Below are 13,105 nucleotides of genomic sequence, written 5' to 3'. Positions count from 1 at the left end.
CACCAGGCTATGCAGTGGAAGGAAGCTGAAGGGCAAAAGGTAGCTCATTAGTGTAGCCTGGCCTCGAGCCCGCCAAGGCAGTCTCAGAAGTGTGGGGGCAACCTCGGGAGGCACAGGGCCTTGTTTGCTGGCCCAGCCCTCTCCATGGAGTTGCATACTAAACTGTCATCTCTTGTTCTGCTATCCTAATGTAGACCAAAGGACATTTAAATAACTGGTATGGGGCTGGAGAGATGGCTTAGCAGCTAAGGCGCTTGCCTGCGAAGCCTAAGGACCCAGGTTCAATTCCCCAGCACCCATGTAAGCCAGATGCGCAAGGTAGCGCATGCATCAAGAGTTCATCTGCAGTGACTGGAGGGCCTTGTGTGCCCATTGGCTAGAGGCCCTGGCATACCCATTCTCTATAAATAAACAAATAAGTAAACTGGTATGTAGTCTCTTGTTCTCACTCATGAGTTAGTTAGCAGGAAGGCAACCCAAAGGGCATGCTGACCCCCTACACAGACCCTTGTCATGCTGTTTTCCCTCTAGACCACTTCTGCAGACCCAAAGCCTAAATGTGGCCCTCATCCACAGCCGAGAGCCTACTGAGAGAGGCTGAGCTGAGACCATCACCAGACTCAGATTTGCCAAGGGTAGAGAAAATCTAAGGTAGAAGCCTGTGTGGAAATGAAAGGTACCTCCCTGAAAAGATGTCTAGGGAGAAGCCTCTCTCCTCTCATTCATTCCCAGAGTCCCAGAGTTCTGCCAAAAGGTAGGAAAGTGGAATATTTAAACAGGGAGTTGTCTCTGAAATTAGATCTGACATTCTGACCATTGTAAAGCATGTTTTGTGATCTGGCTATCACTTCCCTGTCATTAATCTATATACTTTCTGAGGAATAGGGGTCCGGGCTGACCTCAAACTTACTACATAGCTGAGGATGACTTTGAACTGCTGATTCTTCTGCCTCTACCACCTAAGTACTGGGATTACAGGCTCTTTTCCATCCTAATCCCCAATCCCATGTCTAAATTTCCTAGATAACTCCTGATCAAACTGAGGTATATCTCCTGCCTTCTATAAGCGGCTGTTGGTTTCACACATTCAGAGCCTTCCTAAGAAACTGGGCCAAGAATAATGTGTTCACAATTTTGATCACCTTCACAGAATAAAGCCACAGGCAGACAGAATGTCCATCATCTCTTTCCTAATATGCCGTTAAAAGGATGGAGATTGTTTAGACCTCAATAAACTTTTTTTTTAAATATATATACATGTGTATATGTATACATATATGTATATGTGTGTATATACATATGTATATATACATACATATATTACTGAGAACTTCTATACTTACAGACAACAAACCATGATATTTCCCTCCCCTCCCCCATTTTCCCATTCATAACCCTGCTCTCCATCATATCCTCAATAAACTCTTAAGAAAAACGATGGTGCCTATTAGTTTATGCAGTTCTTTCCTACTCCCCACAGTCCTGCCCTCCTGTATGAGAGTTGCAGCTCCAGGTCACCCTGCCCTGACATGCTGAGGCACACAAGGACCTCGGAACACTTGTTCTATTTGTTTTGCACCTGCTGGGACAAATGAATCTTGACAGGTTCACAAAGTACAAACTTCATCTTTACCATGGGATATGGATCATCAAAACACTGCTTTCAGCTGGGCCCAATGGGTCATGCCTATAATCATGACATTTGGGAGGTTGAGGTAGGAAGGTTGCCATGAGTTCAAGGCCATCCTGGGCTACATAGTGAGTTCCAGGATATATAGTATCAGGCCAGTCAGGGTTATATAACAAGCCTGTCTCAAAAATGCTAACTGGGTGTGGTAGCGTATGCCTTTAATCCCAGCACATGGGAAGCTGAGGCAGGAGGATCACTGTGAGTTCGAGGCCAGCCTGAGACTACATAGTGAATTCCAGTCAGCCTGGGCTAAAGCATGACCCTACCATGAAAAAAAAAAAGTGGAGGGAGTTGCCAAGAGATATGAGATGGAATGGAACTGAAGTTTCACAGGGCATGATTTTGCTTCCATATTAACTCCAACACTTCTTGTATAAAGGAAGAACTATGATATAAAAAGCTACCTGTTAATGTAAGTCTTCATCAAGAAAAACCTCAAAAAACAGAGATAACCCAAAACTCCACTATAACCTCTTTTAAAAAATTTTATTTGCACATGTGTGTGTGGGAACACACTGCACACTTCTGTGTGTGTGTGAGAGAGAGAGAGAGAGAGAGAGAGGAGAGAAAGAGAAAGAGAGAGAAGAGAGAGAGCATGCGCATGCCGGGGCCTCTTCCCACTGCAAATGAACACCAGACACTTGCACTACTTTTTATGTCTGGCTTATTTGGGTGTCTTGGGAATTGAACCTGGGCTGGTTGGCTTTGCAAGCAAGTGTCTTTAATCACTGAACAACCTTCCCAGCAACTCCTACACTATACCTTCTTATTTCTGCATCTATAATTCACCAAGTCCATCCATTAACAAGGATATAGAAAAAAAGCGAGGGGGGGGGGGCTTCTGGTCCAAACATTTGCTTTCCTCCATGACTAGACATTATGAATTCTGCAAAACAAAGTTCTGACTGCCATCAGACCTTTTTTTTTTTTTGTTTTGTTTTTCAAGGTAGGGTCTCACTCTAGCCCTGGCTGACCTGGAATTCACTATGGAGTCTCAGGGTGGCCTCGAACTCACGGCAATCCTCCTACCTCTGCCTCCCAAGGGCTGGGATTAAAGGCGTGTGCCACCACGCCCGGCTAGATCATTTCTTTTCATGTGATTCTAGCTCCTGTTCTTCCAGAAGCCATGCTGGGAAAGGGGAAGACAAAGAAATCATTTCCTTAACACAATTTACCTGATCAATTGCAAAAGGAAATATATAAGTAAATCCTAGGAGGCTTGCTCCTTATCCATGACAGAGATAGGCAGTGAGCCTTTAAGGTGGCGGTGGTGATCCTCCAACCCCAGTACCTGAAGGGCAACTCTTCCTATCACCAAGCCTGCTCCTGAACTGTTCTTAGAAGCTAACACCATCAGGAGTACAGGAGCTGCCCTGCCAGTGATCGATCCCAGCCCACACTGAGTGGCTCCTTCTGATGTCATTAAATGCTAACCACTCTCAAGTGTCTAGCCCCTCCACCCTCCCCTGTAGCTGGCTCCCCTTGTGTCATGTATTTACATTATCCTACAGGCACAAAGAACACAGCCAAGGTGTGACCAACTACCCATCTGCAAGGAAAAGAACTGAACTTTCTCAACGTGACCTAATCTTATGACTATTTCCATGTCACTGCATTCCCTGCGGCATGTAGTGGCAATCACAGAGCAGGAAAAAAATACAGCAAAGGACTCAGTACAGCTACCAATCAAAATGACAGCAGCGGGGGCTGAAGAGATGGCTCAGCGGATAAAGCACTTGCCTGTGGAGCCTGAAGACCAGAGTTCAGTTCCCCTGTACCCATATAAAGCCACATGCACAAAGTGGCATATGCGTTTGCAGTCGCTGGAGGCCCTGGTGCGCCCATTCTCCTCTCTCTCTCTCTCCCCGGAAATAAATAAATAAAATATTTTTAAATTACAGCAGTGATGATAGAGGGGAGGAAAACCTGACAGCTACCAGACAGTGCTGGTCTTCTGGGTTTCAATCACTTGAGGTCAATTAAATGACAACACTGGTCCGTCCACATCAGCCCTGGCAGAAGAGACTCCCTCTGGGAAGGACCACAGCCCACCCAAGAGAGGTAAAAACTCTCATTAACTAAAAAAGACGACTTTCATCCCTTAATTCACTCTCCTCTACTGTTTCCTGCCTTACTAACTTGTCAAAAAGCTTAAGGCAAACCAAAGCCAAGTGTGGCCAGCTTGTGTGGCTGCTTGGGAATATAGCTAACAGTGAGTTCCGCCAAGGACAGCTCTTGATATGAGGAAAGGGAAAGGAGTCACTTACCTTAAATCTGTCAACAGCAACTGACGCTTCTGAGAGAGACTTCACTGAGAATGGTGTTACTTTCAAAGCAAATGTCATAGAATTGAAGACAGTCACCACTGTGAAGGCCTTAAAATATGAAAGAGGAAAGAACCTAATTAGGTTATGCAATTGAAATAAACAAGACATCACCAATTTCCTTTCAGGTGGTAGGAAAGCTGCAATTTGACTATCAACAGTTAGTACAAGTCAGTTACAAAGCCAGGCACGCCTTTAATCCCAGCACTCGGGAGGCAGAGGTAGGAGGATCACTGTGTGTTCGAGGCTACCCTGACACTACATAGTGAATTCCAGGTCAACCTTGACTAGAGTGAGACCCTACCTTGAAAAACAAAAACAAAATAAAAAGTTAGTTACAGTTTTTAAAAAGGGAAGGTTTTAATGAGACCTTCAATTAAAATGCTTAGTAAATCTGAACCACCAGTTAATTTATATTTTCAAAATTAAACCCAAACCTATGTTGACTAAAAATCACCCAGACATTATTAGTGTAAAAAGGCTGGATACCCACTCTCCCACTTCTCAGATCGATTACATGAATGAAAAAAAAAAAACAAAAAACTAATTCTTGAGGCTATGGCGATGGCTCAGTGTTTGCCATACAAGCATGAGGACCAAAGGGCAGCTCGCTGGCACCCAAGCGAATGCCCGGTGTAGTGGCATGTGCCTGCAATCACAGTGCTTGGTAGGTGGAAGCAGGTGAACTCTGATTCCAAGCTGTGTTGATAAGGGCAATAGGAGGAGACACCCACATCAACCTCCGGCCTCTGCACATACACATGCCCCCACGAAAGCCGAATTCTTGGACGAAGCTCAAATGAAGTAACGGGAGAACCAGGACATCTCCACAGATGCGATCTCTAAAATGTCCCTCATCCGCGACAGTTACCTTACCTGTGCTGCTGTCAGATCAAAGCCCAGGGTCATGTGAACAGAGAATGTCACCACGCTGGCAATCACTACCACAATGGGAGCCACACCAACAGTAATGCTCTGAAAGTACCCAGCTTTTTCCAATATCCGACGCTCCTCCTCTCGGATTTCTATGAATTGAAAAAAAAAAAAAAAAGCAAACCACCTTCAAAGCAAGTCAAAAGAAACTCTGAGACATTATTCTTCTCCCATTCTTCTCCCATCACCAAAGAAAAACTCCACAGTATTTATTTTAGTTTATTGTGTTTTTTTTGTTTGTTTGTTTTTTTGAGGTAAGGTCTCACTCTGGCCCAGGCTGACTTGGAATTCACTATGTATTCTCAGGGTGGCCTCGAATCCACAGTGATCCTCCTACCTCTGCCTCCCAAGTGCTGGGATTAAAGGGGTGCACCACCATGCCCTGCTGTTTGTTTTATTTTTGAGGTAGGGTTTCACTCTAGTTCAGGCTGACTTGGAATTCACTGTGTAGTCTCTCAGGGTGGCCTCAAACTCATGGTGGTCCTCCTACCTATTCCTCCCAAGTGTTGGGATTAAAGGTATGTGCCACCACACCCAGCATTATTTTTGTTATCTACTGATTTCCTATTATTTTTTTGCGTGGGGGGGTGTACCGGGAATCTTGCCACTGCAAATGTCAGATGCATCAGCTTTACACAGGTGCTGGGGAACTGATCCTGGGCCAGCAGGCTTTGCAAGCCAGCACCTTTAACCATGGAGCAATCTCCCCAACCCCATATTTATTTACTTTCAACACGGGATCTTGCTATGTAGCCCAGGCATCCCTGAACTGGAGAGTCCCCTGCTTTAGCCTCCCAAGTATGCCACAATTCAGAGAGGTGTTTTTTTGTTTTTGTTTTTGTTTTTTGAGGTAGGGTCTCACTCTAGCCCACGCTGGCCTCGAACTCATAGCAATCCTCCTACCTCTGCCTCCTGAGTGCTGGGATTAAAGGTATGCCCCACCATGCTCGGCTTGAAGAGGTGTTTTGAATTTGTTGTTTTTGAGATAGGTTCTGGCCTTGAACTTGCAATAACTAAATGCTGAAATTATAGGCAGACAGTTTATGGAGTGCTATGTGGTGGAGGTTTCAGACTATAGCCCCTTTCCCCTTTACTGAGTTTAGCAGTGTTCTGCAAATACCTCTAAGCTGATATTTTAAGCTGAAAAGAATGTAAACTGGGCTGGAGAGATGGTATAGCGGTTAAGTGCTTGCCTGTGAAGCCTATGGACCCCGGTTCGAGGCTCGGTTCCCCAGGTCCCATGCTAGCCAGATGCACAAGGGGGTGCACGCATCTGGAGTTCGTTTGCAGTGGCTGGAAGCCCTGGCATGCCGATTCTCTCTCTCACTCTCTATCTGCCTCTTTCTCTCTCTGTCACTCTCAAATAATCAAATAAATAAATAAATAAAATATTTTTTAAAAAAAGAATGTAAACTACCTTGTCCTATTCTTTTTAAAAAATATTTTATTTATTTACTTATTTATTTATTTTATTGGAGAGAGAGAGTGGGCACATCAGAACCTCCAGCCACTGCAAACAAACTCCAGATGCATTCACCACCTTGTGCATCTGGTTTATGTGGGTACTGGGGAATCGAACCTGGGTTCTTAGGCTTCGCAGGCAAGTGCCGTAACTGCTAAACCATCTCTCCAGCCCCTTGTGTATTCTTTTTGTTTGTTTGTTTTTTGTTTTTTGAGGTAGGGTCTCGCTCTAGCCCAGGCTGACCTGGAATTCACTATGTAGTCTCAGGGTGGCCTCGAACTCATAGCCATCCGCCTACCTCTGCCTCCTGAGTGCTGGGATTAAAGACCTGCACCACCATACCCAGCCACTTGTCCTATTCTTAACATGATCCAGCACAAGTGTGTCACTGAGTCCCATCCTGGTTCAGTCAGGTATCTTACATGACCAAACTGTGGATAGCCCCCCTCTCTATGAGCTAACAGTTATTGTTTTGCTTCTATAGGTCACTTATCACTTCATTTCGGTGTCTCCAGCCACACAGCCCAGAAGTTTAACCCACCAATAGTATAAAGAGTTTAAGGTAAGGGGCTGGAGAGATGGCTCAGTAGTTAAGGTGCTTGCTTGCCTGCAGAGCCTAACAACCCAGGTTCTATTCCCCAGTATCCACACAGAACCAGCTGCACAAAGTGCAGCATGCCTGTGGAGCTTGTTTGCAGCAACTGGAGGCCCTGGCACACCCATTCTCTCTACACTTAGAAATAAATAAAAAATAAGGGCTGGAGAGATGGCTCAGCAGTTAAGGGGCTTGCCTGCAAAGCCTAAGGACCTGGGTTCAGTTCCCTAGTACTCACGTAAAGCCAGATGCATAAGGTGGCACATGCGTCTGGAGCTCATATACAGTGGCTGGAGGCCCTGGAACACCCATTCTCTCTATCGGCCCCTCTCTCAAATAAATAAATAAAAGATTCTAGGGCTGGGGAGATGAATCAGCAGTTAAAGATGCTTATTTGAAAGCCTGATAGGCGGGTTTAATTCCCCAGGACCCATGTAAAGGCAGATGCTCAGAGTGGAGCGTGCATCTAGAGTTCATTTGCAGTGGCAAGAGGCCCTGGCGTGCTCATTCTCTATCTCTTGTCCCTTCTTTCTCTCTGCTCACAAATAAATAAACACATTATAAAAGAAGATTCTTGGGCTGGAGAGATGACTTATTGGTTAAGAACTGGCCTGTGAAGCCTAAAGACCCATATTTGATTCCCCAGTACCCATGTAAGCCAAATGCACAAAGTGGTACATGTGTCTGGAGTTTGTTTGCAGAAGTTAGAAGCCTTGGTGTATCCATTTTTTTTTCTCACTCTCAGAAAAAAAGTAAATAAACAGATGAAGATTTAAAAAAAAAAAAAAAAGACTCTTAAGCTGGGTATGGCACACACCTTTAATCCCAGCACTCTGGAGGCAGAGGTAAGGGGATGCTGAGAGTCTGAGGCAAGCCTGGTACTACAGAGTGAATTCCAGGTCAGCCTGGGCTAGAGATCCTACCTTGGGAAAAAAAAAAAAAAAGATTCTTGGGCAAGGGGATAAGAAAGTATAACCTGTAATAATATACATATGTATATATAAAATAAAATAAATTTAAAAAGAAATTCTTGGTCCAGGCATGGTGGCACATGTCTTTAATCCCAGCACTTGGGAGGCAGAGGTAGGAGGATTGCTGAGAGTTCAAGGCCACCCTGAGACTACATAGTGAATTCCACATCAGCAGTTGAAGACACTTGCTACCAAAGCCTACTATCCCAGGTTTAATTCCTTGGTGCCCACATAAAGCCAGATGCATAGAGTGATTCATGTGTCTAGAGTTTCTTTTCAGTGGCGGGAGGCCCTGGCATGTCCATACACAAACGTGCTCTCTCTCATTCCTTGGAAATAAATAAAATTTTAAATGAAAGTTCCCAGGGCTGGAGAGATGGTTTAGCAGTTAAGGCACTTTCCTACAAAGTCTAAGGACCCAGGTTTGACTCCCCAGTACCCATGTAAAGCCAAATGCATAAGGTGGCGCATGTGTCTGGAGTTCGTATGCAGTGGCTGGAGGCCTTGGAGCTCACATTCTCTATCTGCTTCTTTCTTGCACGTGTGTTCACGCGCGTGTGTGCTATCTCTCTCTCAAATAAATATACTTTTAAAAAGATCCTGTATTATGACTCAAGTCATTCAGAAGTCCTAATATCTGGGCTGGCAAGATGGCTTAGCACTTAAGGTGTTTGCCTGCAAAGCCAAAGGACCTTGGTTCGATTCCCCAGGACCTACATAAGCCAGATGCACAAGGTGGCGCATGTGTCTGGAGTTTATTTGCAGTGGCTGGAGGCTCTGGCATGCCCATTCTCTCTCTCTGTATCTGCCTCTTTCCTTCTCTCACTCTCTCAAATAAATAACTAATTTTTTTAAGAAAAGAAGTCCTAATATCTAATGTACTCAGGAAGTAATTATATGAATGATTATACCCAAAATAATCCTACCAGAGGCACACAAGAAATCTTTATACTCACTTTGAACACTCTGAGAAAACGCTTTGACCCAGGCATACATCTTAATAAATTTAATGTAGGTGAGAACTTCATTCATCTTCTGGACTCTGTCATCTGTGGCGGCTACACAATTTCTCCTGAAATACGCAGTGAGCCGTGATACGAACATCTGAAGAGACAACACCATGCCAAATCAGAGTTCTCAAGCGGAGGAACTAAATAAAATCTAAATAAAATGAAGAGGTGAGCCTGTTTTCTGGGACAGGCCAGATTCATGGAGTTGTTCTGTTGTTTAAGAAAAGTGACCTATTGAGTTATAAAATATTGTTTAATCATCGGCTCTTTGAAAGTCAATGAAGCCAACTCTTTGCTTTCACGAGAATCACAGATACAGAGTGCTACCAGAGCTGAAGGAGGACACTTCATCAGTGTCAACTGGACATGGAATACCTCAGCTACTCAAACTGCCTCTCCTTACTCACATTCATACTTTAAAGTCACTGGGAGGCTGGAGATGGCTTAGCAGTTAAGGCGCTTGCTTGCAAAGCCAAAGGACCCAGGTTTGATTCCCTAGGACCCACGTATGCCAGATACACAAGGTACACATGTGTCTGGAGTTTGTTGGCAGTGGCTGGAGGCCCTGGTGCACCCATTCTGTCTCTCAAATAAATAAATAAAAATTAAATTAGAAAAAAAACAAAGTCATTTGGAGTCTCATTGCCTTTACACAGTGACATTGTATTTCCTCTCAAGCCAAGATTCTGAGCATATGAACTGAGCACTGTCTAGCACCAGACTGGCTCAAACTAGGCAAAAGGCTTTGAGGAAATTTTCAATCAGAGAATGATGCCTCTCATAACCCAATGGAGGTACATCATCCTGTAAGAAGAAGCTGCCAAGACAAAACAAAGAGGTGTACTCACCATTGCTGGGTAAAAGAGGATAAAAACAGCTGATCCCAGGAAGCCCGTTGGCCCCAGAATGATCACATTATAAATCATGCCCAAGATGGCAACAACAGGTCCTCCAGCCAACAAGCTGCCAACGGCCGCCGCCTCAAACATCCTCTGGCCGTCATTGGAGCAAATATTGATGAGCTGTACGATACAAAGATCAGTGAGGGGACCTTGCAGGGCCACAGGCACCTTCCTCAGGAGGAAGATCAAGGATGAAGGCAGGGCCGCAGGGGAAAGGAGCCCAAACTGAGACTCCACTCGGCGAGATGCCAACGCCCTGCGCTCACCTCCCCCAGGGACTTCTCTTTAATGTTCTTCAACTTGAGGATCTTCTTGAATGCCATGGTGAGGATAGCCCCCCGCAAGCGGACACCCGTTCGGTAATTCAATGCCCAAGTCAGTGCGAGTGACCAGGAGCGCACAACTTCTGTTAGGAGGAGGCCCAGGACTAACAGCAAGCTGTACTGCAGGTTAGACTCTGTCGCCTGGGTGTACTCCAAGAGGTGTTTCACCACGAAGGCCTACAGGGAGAAACACACACCCCTGTCAACATCCCCCATCTCACCCACACCGTGCCACAGCGTTATGTTAGGTTAGAAAGAGCAGGCTGCTCCGAGGCACAGTAATCAGTGTGCAAGTAAAGGAAAAAAAAAGTGTCTGGTTGGACCAAATGTCACCAACAACCTGCCCACAGGTATAGGGTGTTGGTCGAATTTACCTTTTTCTTGAAGACCACCACCAAGTCCATTACTCTTTCTAATATAACATAAACCTGTCCATGAGCTGCAATTAATTCTATCACATGGTCATCCAAAATTTATATTTGACTTTATGCCAGTATCTCCACACACATGGATACATTTCTTTAAATGAATTTAAGACCTTTTTTTTGTATCCTTTCAAACGTGCTTATTTGATAAAAAGGAACAGTGTACCTACAGTTGTACTGGGGAAGAGTGAGAAGTGCATTTGCAAAACATTCCTGAAAATAAACATGGGCAGTTTAATAGTACAGAAGAGAGCAAACAAAGCAGACTAGCAAAACTCCAGAGACCCTCCCATGGCCCCCCCACGCCCGCCCCCTCTCAAAAACAAAAACGTGTTACCTCAGGTAGCATATGTCTAACACCACCTGCAGGAAGGGAAGGCAGCCAGCCCCCAAGAACCACCGAGGGCCACCTCCAGCTCTGAGGTCCTGCAACGCCGGAGCACACACTCACACAGGCACATTCAGCAACAGTATGAAATACCAGGAAAGTGGGAAGTAATGTACTTTTATTGAAAATGAAAAAACTTGAAAAAAAAAAAAAATAAAGGTACCATCTTCAAAGAGCATCTCACAAACACTGTACAGCAGCAGAAGCATTGCAGTGACATACAGCGGGAACATACAAAGTTGGGTCATACAGGGATAGCCATCTAACAGGTCGTCTGGCCTCCAGCTTGGTTTAACCACACACTGAGGAACTACAGAACAGAGCCGATAACTGTTTTCAGAGTCCGAAGTGGTACCGCAGGCTGACAGCGCTTTATCCATCAGCTAGGAATCCTGAAGCTGCAATGGCACTGCAATGGAGTAGATTCTCAAGGAATAAAGACCTTGCTGCTAAGGAAAGAGGATTAAAAAACAAACAATGCTAACAATTCCCTAGAGACAATACTCTGCTTAAAACCGCTGGTGCTGTGCTGTTGAAGTGCTAAACTGTGAGGCATCACCCTGCTTAGGACAAAATACAAAAGTCTAGGCATCAAAGAAAAACGTATCCTTCAGTCTTTTCAAGTCCTGATAGTTAAGTTTGGCATCTTGGCATAAACAAAAACAAAACAAACCACAACAAAAGAAAGCAAAATCAATCACCCACCCTAAAGGGAGAAACGAACTCCAACCTCCACCCACCTACCCCTGTTCCTTACGGCAGAGCTCTGTGATCGGAAGCCAGCGCTGAATGACGATGAAAACAGGTCAGATACAAATCTCCTGAGGTATCTAACATGGAACTGTAGAACCCAGACTTGCTGGGTTCAGCGGCCTTTCTCAGTTTTCCCAAAAGCAATTTAACATCAAATGTTCACTACACCCTAGCAGATCCCCACCAATTTAGGTTGAGTCCCAGTAAATAACCTGATCAAACAGGAGATTTCAGATTCTAAGAGCTACTGCATTCCACCTCTACCTCCCTCTGATTGTTTCAGATCTAGTGTTTCCATCCTCACTGCGCACAGGTTTACTATAAACAGACTGCTTCTTTTCCAGTATGCATCCAAAATGTGGAGCTGAGTCACGGAGCCAAAGCCCTCCTCCTCCCGTGAAGCAACTCAGTAGGGTGGCGTGTGGCAAGCATGTTCTCACCCACAGAGGCATTGTGGAACAGTCTCCCAGGAAGGCGGGAAAGGACAGCAGGTGCGCTTTGGGTTCCTTCCTATACCTCAGGTGCCCTTTTCAGCACTCAGCCCTTCCCAGAGAGGAGGAGCAGGGAAGGTAAAGACATGGGGATGTTTACACTATGCAAAACTTTTGGGGTGGGGGGGGAGAGGAGACAGCAGATTAAAGAACTTCTAACACATTGGGTTTTTAAAAAGCAATGACATTTCAAATGATTTCGCATAGGAGGAAGAAAAAAATGTTCTCATGAGAAATCCAAACAAAATTCAGTTTTTAAAAGTTTCAAATGTACCACTTAAGTCTAAACAAACTGGGAGAAAACTAGATTGTCAGCATAGCTGTCTGGCTGTGGAAAGCATTCCCGGTGAATAAATGTTACCTTACCTGAACTCTTGGAGAGATTCTGCCCAGCTTGACTCTCTCATTCTGACCGCAGAATACAGCCATCCTGAAAATTCTAAAGAACAGCTTCTGTCATTGGTTCTACTACAGAGAGACTCCCCACAAGTCCAGATCCTGACAGCACCAAACAACGCTGCAGCTGGAGAGAGGTTGGAGGGCGAGAACTTACCTCTCTCATGGCTTTGCACTGTCTTTTTCCCCAAGGCCTGGAGTGGAGTTAGCATTCACCAAGAGACAGGACTGCAGGAGGCAGCCTTCTCTTGGAGGTCTACGGCAGATGCTAACTCTTTGCACACAAATCCAAGGGCAGGCCTGGTCTTTAAAAACTACCTTATTCTACGAAGGCCCTGAATTATCACTGTAAATTTAGCAATTTTTTTTTTTAATCTCAGATCAGGACAATACCCTTATAGATTCTGGTATACCATCAACATTATTGTAATTCCTGGGCACC

The 13,105-nt window shown here is 44.9% G+C and overlaps 1 protein-coding gene across 7 annotated transcripts in view; it reads right to left on the bottom strand.

Annotated features, from left to right (window-relative positions):
• Abcc5 (ATP binding cassette subfamily C member 5) overlaps nt 1-13,105 on the bottom strand; it is a 98,397-nt gene that overhangs the window by 53,425 nt on the left and 31,867 nt on the right. For 3 of the 7 annotated variants that reach the window (XM_045149038.1, XM_045149039.1, XR_006637148.1), the window contains exons 6-10: nt 10,154-10,387; nt 9,834-10,007; nt 8,932-9,079; nt 4,891-5,039; nt 3,958-4,065 (exon numbers count right to left, since the gene is read on the bottom strand). In XM_045149038.1, coding sequence (XP_045004973.1) covers nt 3,958-4,065; nt 4,891-5,039; nt 8,932-9,079; nt 9,834-10,007; nt 10,154-10,387 — 813 coding nt within the window. Of the gene's footprint in view, nt 1-3,957; nt 4,066-4,890; nt 5,040-8,931; nt 9,080-9,833; nt 10,008-10,153; nt 10,388-10,801; nt 10,892-11,133; nt 12,707-13,105 lie in introns of those variants that run through there. The other 4 variants (XM_045149041.1, XM_045149043.1, XM_045149044.1 and 1 more) reach the window with 4 other exon arrangements.

The sequence above is a fragment of the Jaculus jaculus genome, chromosome 5, assembly GCF_020740685.1.
Source record: "Jaculus jaculus isolate mJacJac1 chromosome 5, mJacJac1.mat.Y.cur, whole genome shotgun sequence".
In the NCBI taxonomy this organism is placed as follows: domain Eukaryota; kingdom Metazoa; phylum Chordata; class Mammalia; order Rodentia; family Dipodidae; genus Jaculus; species Jaculus jaculus.
The sequence above is the reverse complement of the archived record's forward strand: the minus strand, read 5'-3'. Positions and strand labels throughout refer to the sequence as shown.